Source organism: Aythya fuligula, chromosome Z, assembly GCF_009819795.1.
Source record: "Aythya fuligula isolate bAytFul2 chromosome Z, bAytFul2.pri, whole genome shotgun sequence".
Lineage (NCBI taxonomy): Eukaryota > Metazoa > Chordata > Aves > Anseriformes > Anatidae > Aythya > Aythya fuligula.
In genome coordinates this window covers 19325738-19340619 of record NC_045593.1, presented here as the reverse complement: position 1 = coordinate 19340619, position 14882 = coordinate 19325738, and the positions used below count along the sequence as shown (strand labels likewise).

Below are 14882 nucleotides of genomic sequence, written 5' to 3'. Positions count from 1 at the left end.
TCTTCTTGTTGTTATTGGATCTTGCCTCACTATTAAGGATAATGATTCTGCAGCTGGTAGATACTGAAGCCAGAAAAGTTTGTTGTTTTTTTTCCTGATAGCTGCACTGAGTCTGCTTGAAGATAAGTGTAATGCAATGAACCCCACCAGAAAGAGTGAAGTAATGCAGTATCATTTTCAGTCTTTGTTAATTACATATTTGGAGTCCTTATTTTCTCCCTCTGTGAGCCACCCCTAGAAATGTATCTGAACAGTATGTACCCCATTTCGTGGTCTATCACAGGCAGTGTTTATTTCATTCTTTGCTGAGTAATGGCACCACATTTTGGTTTGTACTTCCAGTAGATCTGAGCTGGTTCATCAGTTTCCCTCTCCAAACAATAGAATCCTAAAGAAAGAAGGAAGATTCAGTATGCTGAACAACATCTTCTCCTGCAAAAAGAAGAAAGAGGACCAGAAAACCAATCAGAAAGACAGAAGCAGAGACAGATATCCTACAGAAGAGACTTCAGAAGTAGACGACATCATCACCACTTTTGATTGCATCGTGGACACAAACTGCAAAGACATCCTGGATGAGTGTGTGACCACCACTGACTTCAAAAGAAGGAGCACAGACACAAAGTACCTCATACCAGAACAGAAGCCTCCAGACTGCCATGGTCTTCTGCCCATCCGAACCCAGAGCCTCCCCCCAATCACGGTGGGCAATTCCTTCCTCACTGCTTCCCAGAGCACAGCTTCAAGCATCTCCTCCAGCACCAGCAACTACCATTTTGCACACAGGTCTCAAAAGAGCAGGAGTGAACATGACTTGCTGGATCACAGAAGCAGCTGCCAGGCTTTGCTGGACAACTCCTGGAACACAGAGTCTAACCAAATACACTCCTACAAAGTCTGTACCAAAACTCCTGCAGACAAAATGATAAATGGCATAAACTCTGATAGATCTCACCATGTGCTTTTGTGCCCTCCCCGCCTTCCCTCACTCCCCAGTTCTCCATCAGGTAATTTCTTTCTTCTCTATCTCCCATATCCTACAATCTCTGATGATGTGGCAAGCTGAGTAAGAAAAGATAGGTAAGTCTGCCCCATAATGATTCCACTTCTTTAATATGTTCTTTTCAGTTTATTCTCTTTGTATGTCCAGGAGCTGGATCTTTGTGGTCCCCTCCAACTCAGGATATTCTCTAATTCTGAGCAGTAGCAAATGCAGATATTGTACGTACAGGACATGAGCTGACAGCTGAAGCAAGAAGCTTAGGTGTGGGAAATCAGAGATATGAGTAGACATCAGAGTTCTAATTATGAGAATCAGGGATCTGATTAGGCCTAGCAGCAAAAATAAAGGTAATTAGGAGACATGCATGGTACCTGAGCAAGGTAAGAGCCTCCAGATCACATACATGTTTTGTGAATTGCAAGTTAATACCTACTGTCATGCCCATTGCATTCTGTCTTCATTTAACCCTGGAACCAGATGTGTAAGGGAGAAGTACTGCTTTCAGATCTTTAACTCTGCTGAGAGTTGCTTCTGGTGAAGTCAGTATATGTCTGCACAAAGAAATGAGCTGATGCAGAGCCATCCAGCACAGCACACATGGACTTACCTGACTCCAGGTTCCTTCCCACTCTCCCAGCCCCAAGCTATTTGATTTAATGTGCTGTGCTGAGGTTTTTTCCATGGCTGAATTCAGGTTGCTAAATTTGCAGAGAGCGTAAATGCTTTTATGTTGTGGTTTGGAAACTGCAGTGTAACAATAATGAAGTAGAGTATCAGAATTCTGAAGTAAATTCAAAACTAGCATTTGGCAAGATTTGGGATCTAGTACTTTGACTCTCATCCATGTTTAGATGAATCTGGCTGGATGGCCTGTACACTGGAGTTCACTTTAACATATCAGAGTCTCCAACTTCATTACCTTTGGGATTAGTCTCATGCCAAAATTAAGCACATCTAGCATGCCTTCCAACCACTGTAATATCCAGTTGAAAATGAAGCAAGCAAAAGCAATTGCCAAACCTACCAGTACACCATTACAAGGACTAAACATGATACAATAAATTAATCTAACCTCCCCTCAACAGGCGTGAGCCATTATCTTACAGCTGAAAGAGCAGTGAACAGAAACCGTGTCCAAGAGGAACCCTCAGTTAGGTCAGGTCACTACGGAACCCTGCATGGCACTGCAAGCTGTAGTAACTCCTAGGCAAAGAGAGATGTAGAACAGCAAATCTTTATTCACTTCTCTAATAATGAGAGGAGGTAAGGCGATTTCAGAATGACAGGTGATTTTACACTGTGCAACTAAAGGCCAGAAATAGTTTTGCAGCATAAAAAGAAGCTATTCAAAAAGTTCCACTTCCTGAACATCAGGCCAAGTTCCTGAAAACTCGATAGACCTGGTCTGTAGGTGTAACTACTTTTTTACTGTGCACTCTTCAGCTGTTCACTCAACCATACAAATCTCAAACTACATATAGCTATCAAGGATTGCTCCAGCATTATTCTTTCTACGCTAAACTCTGCAAGGTTCAGCTCACATGTGGCAGACAAGAAAACCTGCAGGGCTTCCTTACAACCCAAATATAATAGGGCCCAGTGAGGCTGAGATGTTTGAGATCTTTTGTTTGTTCAGCAGGAGGAGGAATGAATTAAAACTGGATAAACCATACCAGAGGGTGACTATGGGGGAATACTTCTTGGTGGGATTAGCTAGCCTATGAATACTTTTGATGGGAAAGTACCGTCCCACCCATTTCTTTTCTTGGGAAAGAACATCCTATGACCAAAAGCAAAACAAAAAACAGGCCAGTGACTGAGAACAGACTCCATCATTTGCACTAGGACTCAGTAGAGGAGTAGCAGTCTACATGCATGAACGAGGGAAAATCACATCAATTATGGAAAATCTTCTAATCACTGCAGTTGGAGCTAGCTTTTCTTTGTCCAGATGAAGAGCAGAGCTCTGGCAGTTTATTATCTTCTCAGAGGAAAGCAGCCTGAGACTGCTGCAAGCCCAGCCTTCTGTGTACCTGCTGCCTTTAACAAAACTTTTCAACAACAAAAAATTCCTTTAGCTGGCATAAAGGACTTCCGTTGAAGTGAATGGAATAAAAGCATGTAAGGAGGCAGAGAGTGTCTGGCAGGAATACATTGCACAACCCAGATATTGTCTAACATTTTCTCGTGCTAAAAAGAACAGCTTATCCCTTTTCATGCTCATGTGTGTGGTTTAAATCCATCTGCCTCTGTAATTAAAGCCACCTGCCTTGCAGTGAATTAGAACTGCATTTACTGTATGAGCTTCAGGGCCTGCAGGTCTCCAGCGCACAGAAGTGCTGTGCCTGCACGACTTGCAGGGATCAGAAGCAAACCGTGCGCTGGCTCCAACCCAGCCAGCAGCACCGCACAGGCGGCACTCTCAGAAAGACATTTCCTCGTTGTTTTTTTCCTGCAGGAGGCCTAGCTGAGGGGGAAAACAGCATCTGGTCTTTGGTGGACACTGAAGTGTTAATACTCTATTTCTCCAGGCATGGCTGTGGGGGCTGCGTGTAGCTTTCCAACATCTGAGACAGGACTGTGGGTGTCGATAACCTAGGGGAGCTCAGTCTGAAAAATATTTTCTCAGCTAACACACGGTGTTGATTGTCTTGCATGACCACGCCTTTTATTAAAGTCAGAGCTACTTTTTGTACTCACTGCTACCAGGGCAGCTGGCATATCAATGGGGGATTTCTAGAGGGTTTTTTGTTCTGTTTTCTGTGCTCCTGGAAATGAAAGATGAGTCAATTTACTAGCCCAGCCCGAAATTCAAAGGGAAGAGGTTGCTGTGGGTAGGAGTCAGACTCACCTATCACATCAGCGGTTTATCTCAGAATAACTGCTTTGTCTTACTCTGCTGAGTTGAACAGAGATGGACTGCAACAAAAATGACTGCCAATATTGCAGGAGGAGTCCTTGCCAGCCACAGGGCTGAGCTGGCATCCACCATCTGAAACATTTTGCATTTGTGACCTTTGTGATCATCTCTTTTTGCAAAATGCACTGCCACCTACATTTCATTGGGAAAATGGTATAAATGAAGAAATTCCTGGTAACATGGACAAAGCAGGGCTGTCTCAAACAAAAAGGCAGCTGTTACCACCCTCTAACCAGATGGAGCCTCCCTCTATCACCCATTCATCCTGTAGATTACTAAGCTGCCAGGTCTAATGCAATACTTTTTAATAGGTTTGTACAGCAGTCCAGTAATTTCTAGTTGCTTGAATAGGTAACATTAAAAGGAAGGCTATTATTACTCGTCTGTTGGCGTAAGCAGTATGATATAGTCAAAAAGGAAACAGTTCATGTCAGGAAAGAGTAGAGCAACACTGATCAACGTGGCTGTTTCTTACTCAAAGTGAAGAACTGATTTACAGCGAGACATTCACCATAATATCACTGCTTTTCCACAAAACAGACAAACAAACAAAATTATAATGCAAATGTGTATCCCAACAAGAAGGAAAATCAGAGATCAAAATGTAAAAAAAGAAAAAAAAAAAAAAAGTCAATAAACAAAATGTGAACAGTCCTGCATTTTACAATCAATAAATTAGAAATTGCTTCTTTTCCATTTCAGATGCCATCATAAATATGCCCTCAGGGGTGACAAAGATAATGTCTAACAGAAAGAAAAATCCTTTTCTTCTCTGATATTATGTAAAGCATATAGGAAGGAAGAACAGAATAGTTCTACTTGATGCCAGAACCTGTAGACAAGGTTTTTTTTCCCAAGCATTCATATCAGCCTCGCAAATATGATTATGCTTTGTACTTTTGTTTTGCTGCCAGATAACCCCATTTATGAAATAAATATATCTCTTGATAGAAAAAAACAACCTACCCTCATCAAGGCCATAATGGTACATACATAATAAGGCATTAGTGCTCAGCGTAAGCATCACAATAAAACCAATACAACTTGAATCGCTAATGGGAGCAGCTGGCTTGATTTTCTTCTATTTTGGAGTCAATATAATTATTTCTTTGTGCACAGAGTATGCAATATGTGTAGAAGACATTTACCAACCTTTACACACACCTTGTGATTACCTTGGAGAGATATTAAAGACCAAATTAAGAGTAAAACATGGGAAAAGGAGAACAAAGTCTGTTTGTATTAGATGCAGCTCATCTGTAACAGACTCTTCATGCTTTAGCTCAATACACATTAGCTTTACCCATGGGAACCAAAAGAATGATCCAAAGTCTATGCCAAGGTGAAGAATGCCCTGCTCTGTGTGGGTTTTAACTGGTATACACCAACTTAGCTCTTTGCACACAGAAACCATTTAGCTAGTAACGCTTGTACAGCGGTCTTGACAATTACTTCAGTAATTACTTCTAGGACACTGTTCTGTAACTGCTTTTCTATAGGTTTAGCTTGGACAGGCCAGTAATACACAGATGTATTCAAATACCAGCCACAAAGCCATCAAAGCAATTTATATCATTTCATTTCTTGTTATTGCTTAACATGTTCTACTAGATCCAGCCTGTGCCTCCCTTCATCTCTGCATGCAAACAGACCATATGCTTGTTCTGCAATGAGCTGTGTTGCAATGCCATACTGGGCAAGCAGCAGTTTGAGAAGACATCTCAAGGCTCCTTACATGGATCACCTCAGATCTGGGGATAACAAAAAAGAAAAATCTGGGAAATGCCAACACCACTCGATATGATCAAGTCAGAGAAAGGATCTGGGGAAAATGTTGATTTGGAGTTTGAGTTTCTACTTTTTTAATAACATTTGATGTGGTGTTTGTGTAGTGAAATGCACTATATCACCTAACACATAGTCTATTTTAACAGCACTAGACCAAAGTCAGCTTTGGTCTAAGCCAGTAAAATGCCACAGTGAGAAAATTTCATTTTCCAGTGTCTATTCTTGGTAATAGCAAATTGCCAGAAACATAGTTTAATAAGAATCCTTATCTGTTTGTATCAGTTCTGCTATATTTCATCTGCAGCAAAACTAATCTGCTGACAGACTTCCTCTAGCCTGATTTTCCAACCAGGAGTTGAACTCTGTGTTCTAGTGCTTAGAAAGGCAGAGACAATATTAAAAAAGTTTTTGAGCTCAGCTTTCACTCAGAAGGTGGTGAGGCACTGGCCCAGGCTGCCCAGAGAAGCTGTGGATGCCCCATCCCTGGGGGTGCTCAAGGTCAGGCTGGATGGGGCTTTGGGCAGCCTGGTCTGGTGGGAGGGACCCCTGCTCAAGTAGGAGAGGATGGAACTGGGTGATCTTTAAAGGTCTCTTCCAACCCAAACCATTCTCTGATTCTAGGTTTCTACAATTTTATTCTGAAATTAAATCTGTCTAATTGAACATTTCTTCAAATCTAGCATCCAAATATTCTTATGTGGACCTGGCTACTAGAACATGTCTGAACACCAATTACGATATTATATGAGAGCAAGTGTACGCACAGAAGTTACAGTAAATCAGTCATTTTTTAAATATGTAAAGAGCTTTCTTCAATCATTTCTTTCTTTTTATTACATATCCCTGGTAAATACTTTTTTTCTTTAGAAACCAGAGATCTACTGTACATCTTATTATTTACAACCATTTTCTTACAATAATAGACTCTCTTTTTCTCCCACAGGTAAAAACTTTCAACAGATGTCCACGGGCCAACACAAAATAAAAGATCTTTCTCCAGTACGGAACAGCCTCGCTCCTATATCTAAACACTGTGCTCAAAAAAGTAAGTACAACCAAGCCTCATCTACTGTATCCCTCCGTAAGTGGCAGCTGAGTGCTTGAGGGAGGTTTCTTGGAAAGCACCACTGGAGATTGCTCAGTCCAACCCCCTGCCCACAGCAGGGCCACCTGCAGCAGATTGCTCAGGACCACACAGGTTTTGAATATCTCCAAAGATGTGATGGCACAACCACTCCAGGCAACCTGTTCCAGTGTTTGACTGCCCCTGAAGTACAAAGATTCCTCTTACGTTTAAGTAGAATTTCCCGTATTTCAGTTTGTGCCCACTGACTCTTTTGCCTTCATAGGTTACCACTGAGAAGATTCTGACCCCCTCTTCTTTACTTTCCCCAGTCAGGCATTTATATGCATTGGTGCAGGGTGCTACTCCTCCCCAGGTGCAGGATTTTGCATTTCCCTTTATTGAATATCACGAGTCTTGTCAGTTCATTTCAACAGCCTTTCCAGGTCCCTCTGAATGGCAGCACTTCCATCCTCGGTATCAGCCACTCTCCCAGATTTTGACTGTTTGCAGAGTTGCTGTGCATGCACTCTGTGTCATCATCCAAGTCATTAATGAAGATGTTAAGCAGTACTGGCCCTAGTATCAGATCCAGGGGTATCTCACTAGCAACTGGCCCACCTCCAGCTGGACTTTGTGCTGCTGATCTCAACCCTTTTCTCCAGTGAGTTCCACGGAGCTGCTCTAACAGATATGATCTAAATCAGCAGAGAGGAAAGTCTGGTGTTGCATTTGTTTTCCAGAGCAGAGACTGGAATTCTCACAGAGATGGGATTTTTCACTCTCAGAAGGGTTTGTGGATGCCTACATGTCTCGTAGTGTTTCACAGGGGGTAGGACCTGATGTAACACAGAGACTTGCACTGTGTAAGGAGTCACTGGAGATGGTTGACAACACCCTCAAAACTGCACACCGGAGAAAGGCTGGGTATGTGGGATGAAAGCCAGGATAAGGAATGGCTCTTTTACAAACAGCATGAAAAATATCATGACACTGATTTTTGCATCCTTTTGCTAGTGAAAATTAGAGGAAAGAGGATAAGATTGAGATTATCAGGTTTCTGAAACAGATGATCCTTGATGATTTTCAAGACAGAGCTCACTTTATCCTAAGCACAGCAGCTGGACCAGCTCTTACACAAGGATGGGAACCATTTGCTTCTCTCATTCTAGAATGGACTGTTTTGGGAACTAAAATAAAGGGACTGAGAGAGCATCAGCCTTTTTCTTCTGCACTATCAGCCAGGTCTTCATTCTCAAGGCAGTAAGAAGCAAGATCCCAAAGGGCAGGGAAAGCCTCACCCTGCTCCAACAGCACAGGAGGAGTGCCAAGACTTAGTGAGTGTCCCAGGCAGTATGCACATATAAATTTCACATACAAACACTACTCCCAGCAGTGTCCTGCCCTCACACTCTTGTGCTCCACTAAGTCCAAATCCCTCCATGTATTTTGAACAAGGATTTGCAGTTTGCTATTTGCCATCCTGCAGATCTGCCAGGTCCTAAAGCATTGAAATTTCAAAGCTAAAGCCTCTTATGATGTGAGCTTCTGAAGCCATGCTGCAGCTATGACAACATTACTAAAAATGAAACAGCAGAGGTATCTTTATAGGGAACATCAGACTGGGTAGGGGAAATGCAGAATCCTCCACTGCTGCTGCACAGTAAGTGAGAAAGGAAGAAGAATAACATGCGGAATACCGAGGTGGTATCGCCTGCCTCCCCAGGAGAAGGAAAATTTTCTAACTGCTTTGAAAACCCCAGCTCCAAGTCTTCTTTTTGTTTTCAAGCTTTCTATTAACATTCTTTATGTCTTCTATTTAACATAGTTGTAAGCAAAATCCTAAAAGGACAAAAAAAAAAGATTTCATAATCAGTGGTGTTTTTGCAGAAATTCACACGGACAACAACGATTTTAGTTCTAGTCTCATGCCAAAAAAAAAAAAAAAAAGTGCTCTATAAATGAGATATAACTATTATAGTTCATAATCATCATGTAATGAACTAACATAGCACATTTATCCAGGTGTCATTACTGCATGAACATCAGATCAAGCTAATAAAAGAAAAGGAAAGTTATTTGCAAAATAGATTACGTTTCTTCTTTGTTAATACAAATGACACATTTCATCCTGGAGCTTTCCAAGTAACTGTTTCAGAGCCAAGATTTCAGTCACCATCCAGCCCTAAAAATATTACTGTTCCAGACACAGCCATTACTCAGACATATGGTTCCAGCAAAGAAGTTTGAGTACAAACATTTTTGTTTTTCTAGTATTTTCTTTTGTTACACTAGATGTGTGCTAAATACATGCAACAAAACCAGTGGAGGGGAAAAAAAAAAAAAAAAAAAAGCCACGGAGTTGGAAAGATAAAATAAGCATAAATTAGAGAGAGAACTGAAACTTGTCAGAAATAAACAAAAAGAAGAAACATCTCCCAGAAAAGGAAGGGCAATGGAAAAAAAAAAAAAAAAAAAAAAAAAAAACGGGAAGAGATGCTTTAACCTCCAAGTAAAAATATTTAAAGATACAGGTTAGGAGGAAGACAATAGTAATTATATGGTAGCTTAGGAAAACAATACTTCAATAACTTTAAAACATAGTTTATGAACTCTCACACTCCAGACATTTCCAGGGCCAAAGGGGTACATCAAATGTCTTCATGAGTAGCCTTTTCATGACCTGGCATCACTGTTATGCTTCATGCTGCTGCTCCTCCACTCAAACACCCCTCCTACCTCATCATGCAACTCTCCCAAGAACCCCTGGATAGCAAACTCACAGCCATCACACACCACTCACACAGTGCCAGAATCATTTTCCAAGCAAATATGGAAATTCAAGAGAACTCTCTGCTGTTCTCACTTCTTCATGTGGCACAGAAAGTCTAAAGCCACACTGGGGCTATTACTTGTTAGAAAAAAAAAAAAAGTAAAAAAAAAAAAAAAAAAAAAAAAAAAAAGCTATTTCTGGAGGTCATTTAACAACAATTTCTGGGGATCAATAGTTACTTTTGCCTTTATTTATCATGACTGGAAATTTCACTATCATCCATGCATTAGGGATCCATGATCCATGTTAGGAGAGAGTATGGATGTTTGGATGTTTGGCTGATGTTTTTTCCTTTCTTCAAGGAGTGTGGGTTTGTGATGGCATGGAAGTGAAATCAAACTAAACTGCTTACACCCTACTTAAACCCACCATTAAGGCTTATCTAGAACATAAAGTGTTCTGGAGATGTTTCACACAGTTGTAAACTTTGAATGCATGAACATATGCATATGCCCCAAAGAAATAACTGGCCTTCTTAGCATGCATTTGGCTTTCATGCCGAAATTTTGTGAACCCAAAGCATTTTAATCATGTGCCAGAAAAGATACAGGCTACTATATTGTACTCACACACACAAATATATATAAATATATAAACTGAAGCAAATTATTAATGGTGCTTTTTTGTTGATGTTGGAAGCAACAGTTAAGCCATTTCCTGGACTTCTGAACAGAAATGAACCTTGAACATAATCTGTGAATTACATTAAATTGACAAGGGACAAGGAGGTCCAGTACAATACGGCCTGGTCTGGCCATCACAATTTTAATTGTACTGAAATTAGCCTGAAAAGAAAAAAAATCTTCCAAATTTTTAAATCCTCTCCGTGAAGCAGCTTCTGCTTTGTGCCTGATAGACATCTGGTGAGTCTTAGAGAATTACCACCCCTGATAAGTAAATAAAAAAAGATGAAATGCATACAGGGAAAGATGGCAAGGAGAACTTCAGCCTCTTTGTCACAATGTACATGTATATAGTGAAAAAAATCCATGTCTGCAAAACTCTTCTAGTGCCCACTAAAGACATCAGAGAGGTTCATTTGTGTTCAATGGAACAAATTTCTGACTCCTTAATTATACACTAGGTAAATCTACTGGCACAGAAGTGCTTGCATGACAAAACTGTTGTGCTTCTGCTTTACTGTGGCACAGAAGCTGCGGGGTTTCTATTTGAAACTTTGCAGTTTTATTTCTGACTTGGGCACAGCCTGTATCCCCAGTTAGCTGTACTACTGTTGCTGACCCAGCCAGCTATTTCCCATTTTTCATGTGTACTTTTGGTGGCTTGGATTGTGTTGTTTTTTTGTTTTTTTTTTGTTTTTTTTTTCTCTCTTTCTTTCTTTCTTTGTCCTAAGTATAGTACTTTGCATGTTGTTTTGCTGAATTTCATTATCTAAATTTCTTACCATTTCTCCAATTTATCAAGGTCATTTTGCACTGTAAACCTGTTGTCCAGGAAATTATTACACCCCAAGTAACTCTTTTTGATGTTGTTTGATGAACAGTGAGAAGGTTGACTTTATATCTTCAAAGACTCACTTCTGAGAAACACCAGCACAGACAGGTTATTATGTATGAAAGTTAGATTAATATATTTGAAATCCTGAAGACCCCTTTTTTTCTGTCTTTTTAATCTACAGCCTTCAAGATACTCTACCCATTATTCTGTCTATAAGTTCCTAAGTTCCTCAAGTGTGTTTAACGTTTAGTTTATCTGGGGGGATTTTTTTTTTTTTTTTTTTTTTTTTTTTTTGAGATTAAAATTCACTTACAAGGTCCAGCTTTTTACAGACACATTGACTGCAGTACTTACCAATTCAGTTCATACCAATTGATTATTTGGCCTGTTATTTCTAATAAGAAAGAGTTTATTTATCATGTTATTCTCTATTCAAACAGTAAAAGTCTAGCTTATCTTCAGATGTTTTTTTCTGAAATTACACATGATTTTCATAGGATTAAGAGAGGATACTTTTCTCCATTCTTAATTTGTGTAGAATTTCTTTCAATTTGCACCAGAAAAATTTCTCAATATGAAAAAAGAATAATCAAAGGGTCTGCTGGGAAAAATGTAAACAAGAATACTCAGGTTTTCAGTGGGGTTAACTAGGAAATGAAATGATAACACCTGGCTGAGAAAGTCACCTTTTGAGCAGAGTACTTTATAGCAGAATTCTTTCTGCATGCAAAGAACCAGGACACCAACATGATACCAGTCAGAGAATGGCTTTTAATACCTAACCACTAGGAAGCATTTGTGGCTAATTTCAAAGGAAAAGCTATTGAAATGGGCAGAAAATCCAGATAACCTTCTGGAGGCTGCCACGACTACTAGCATGAAACATTTCAGACACAAACATTTATATTGTATATCACAGAATCACAGAATCACAGAATTTCTAGGTTGGAAGAGACCTCAAGATCATCGAGTCCAACCTCTGACCTAACGCTAGCAGTCCCCACTAAACCATATCCCTAAGCTCTACATCTAAACGTCTTTTGAAGACTTCCAGGGATGGTGACTCCACCACTTCCCTGAGCAGCCTGTTCCAATGCTTCACAACCCTTTCAGTGAAGAAGTTCTTCCTAACATCTAACCTAAAACTCCCCTGGCTCAACTTAAGCCCATTCCCCCTCGTCCTGTCACCAGGCACGTGGAAGAACAGACCAACCCCCACCTTGCTACAGCCTCCCTTGAGGTACCTATAGAGAGCGATAAGGTCGCCCCTGAACCTCCTCTTCTCCAGGCTGAACAAGCCCAGCTCCCTCAGCCGCTCCTCGTAGGACTTGTTCTCCAGGCCCCTCACCAGCTTCGTCGCCCTTCTCTGCACCCGCTCAAGCACCTCCATGTCCTTCTTGTAGTGAGGGACCCAAAACTGAACACAGTACTCGAGGTGCGGCCTCACCAGAGCCGAGTACAGGGGGACGATCACCTCCCTAGCCCTGCTGGCCACACTGTTCCTGATACAAGCCAGGATGCCGTTGGCCTTCTTGGCCACCTGAGCACACTGCTGGCTCATATTCAGCCGACAATATTCATCATGACAGGTGCAGATGGAAGGAAATTGCAGGTGGATTGAGACTGCAACCAAGGAAAAACAAATGTGAAGAATAGTGAGGAAGGATCTCTAACCAAAATAGGTGTTAACTCTTGTTGGGAATCTCTGACATGGCTAGACTGAAAATAAATAAATAAATAAATAAATAAATTGATAATAAAAAAATAAATTAAAAAAAAAAAAAAAAAAAAAAAAAAAAAAAAAAGAATGGCCAAGGCAAAGAGCATGCAAATTAAACAGTGAATAAAATGAATAAAGTCTAATGTAATCCACAATAAAGTCTAAGGCAGAGATAAAGAAGTCTATAATTAAGGTTTTGAATTCTCCTTTTAAAAACTTGTGTGATTAGTTAACATGTTGCCTGACTGAAAGAGCTTGAGGACAAGCTTCTTTAGAGAAGGCACAGAACTGTACTAACCCTAAAGCACAAACATTGTTACACTGCTGGATGTGAGGTGGAGGTGAAGGATGCTCCAAATCCTCAGTTTCTCACAAGGCTGTTGACAAGCACAAGACATGCAACAGCTGTAGCTCTTGTGTCTCAGCACGGGTCTTAAGTGTGCTGTATTGGGCTGCTCTTGTGCCCTGTGACACGCAGAGCAGATGTTTGGACCTACCTTCATGACTAACTGTGCCTAGAGAAACCAGTACATTTTCCCAAGCTCTTCCATTTCATCTTCCTAATGTTTTTACCAGAAGGTTATAGACCACCTACCACACACAAAAGTTGTTCTAAAATTAATATATTTCCATGGAACATTTCTGTTTCAGTCAACCCTACATTTTCTGAAGAAAAAAATGTCTTCTGGAAATCTCTCTGAACAGACAGAATCTCTTTCAGACAAACTACAGATTCTGTGCTTATCAAAAGTAAACCTTTGACCTTGTTGGGTCTTAGGGATCACCAAACATGAAGTAAATCTCTTGATACTGGAATTCTTTTCTTCAGCTGAAGATTAGCCCTGACAGACTTCAGGGACTTTTTACCCATATATTTATCACATCTTTCAAATGTGGGTTTATTTATACACAGCACAACAACAACAACAAATAACAGTTCAAAGAAAGCAACAAACATATCATTTGTAAAAATTTCATGCTTCTCATTCTTGTACACTCTTTCTCTCTCTCTCTCTCTCTCTCTCTCTCTCTTTTTTTTTTTTTTTTCTGTAGTTCAGCTACCATCTCAGGGTGATAAGAAGTTTAAATCCCTGCCTTTAAATTCCTTAAGGACTGGAGCCGTTATTCTCCCACCAGCCCCAACCTCCAGATCCCAGAAGAGGGGACATTCTCAGAGTCATATGCTATATTCTTTCTTGCCTCGTCTATCAGGAGAGCCTCTGAAACCAAGCCGTGTCCTACCTGCAATCCCAAGCCAGAAGAAATCCAACCCTGCAGAAGAGCTTGAGAAATCCCTCACCAACAAAGACATTGAAAATTAACTCATTGCACTGGCATCAAACATCAGCTGAAATACATCCAAGAGCTTGTTACAAGATAAGTATACAGTAAAATCTCATTAATTTGCACTACTGATGCTCTTGTGAACTGGAGTGTAAAAAAAAAAAAAAAAAAAAAAAAAAAAGAAGGAAAAGGGTAGCGCATCACAAAAGCTGCACTGTGTATTTATATAGGCATACTCATAGTTTTTGTTATTATGGAAATACTAAAGCTGTATTTAATGTTCTGTAAATCTATTTTGTGAATGGAGCCCTCATAACATGCAATCTTGTTGCAGCACTGTGCTGTCAAGCCTTCCCTAGAAAACAGGAAGAGTAAGATTTTCTGTGTGATTTAAGTCAGAATCAGAGAACTACAAATCAATGGGGATTCTCCGCAGATTGTAAGTTCAAGGGTGCTGATTCTGAAGCTGTGTGCCGTCAAAAATATCTTTTTAAGATAAAAAATGTAAGCTCAAAATAAAAGGCAATTTTATCAAATGAGCTTTTTTGGCTCTTTATTTTTCACATATTTTCTACATTGTAAGTTTGTGGGTTTTTTCCTCTTTTCTTTTCTTCTACAAGCCAAAAAATTACAATGAAACACTAATCCTTGTGGGACAGGCAAGGTTACAGCACATGTTCAAAACTGTGTCTTACACTGAAAGACATATATCTCTTTCATTTATAATTTTATATTTCTCGGTGACAAAAATGGAGTTGTTCATTGACAATTTCATAAAACAAGGATTGTATGATCCTGAGAAATTAGGCATTG

At 40.1% G+C, this 14882-nt stretch overlaps 1 protein-coding gene across 3 annotated transcripts in view; it reads left to right on the top strand.

Moving 5' to 3' along the window:
• The window catches only part of ANKRD55 (ankyrin repeat domain 55), a 50514-nt gene extending 35919 nt beyond the window's left edge, over window positions 1-14595 (top strand). For 2 of the 3 annotated variants that reach the window (XM_032205848.1, XM_032205850.1), the window contains 3 exons: window positions 343-1007; window positions 6655-6756; window positions 13839-14595. In XM_032205848.1, coding sequence (XP_032061739.1) covers window positions 343-1007; window positions 6655-6756; window positions 13839-14107 — 1036 coding nt within the window. In that variant the 3' untranslated portion in view covers window positions 14108-14595. The remainder of the gene's footprint in view (window positions 1-342; window positions 1008-6654; window positions 6757-13838) is intronic. The other variant, XM_032205849.1, reaches the window with a different exon arrangement.
• The last annotated feature ends 287 nt before the right edge of the window (window positions 14596-14882 follow it).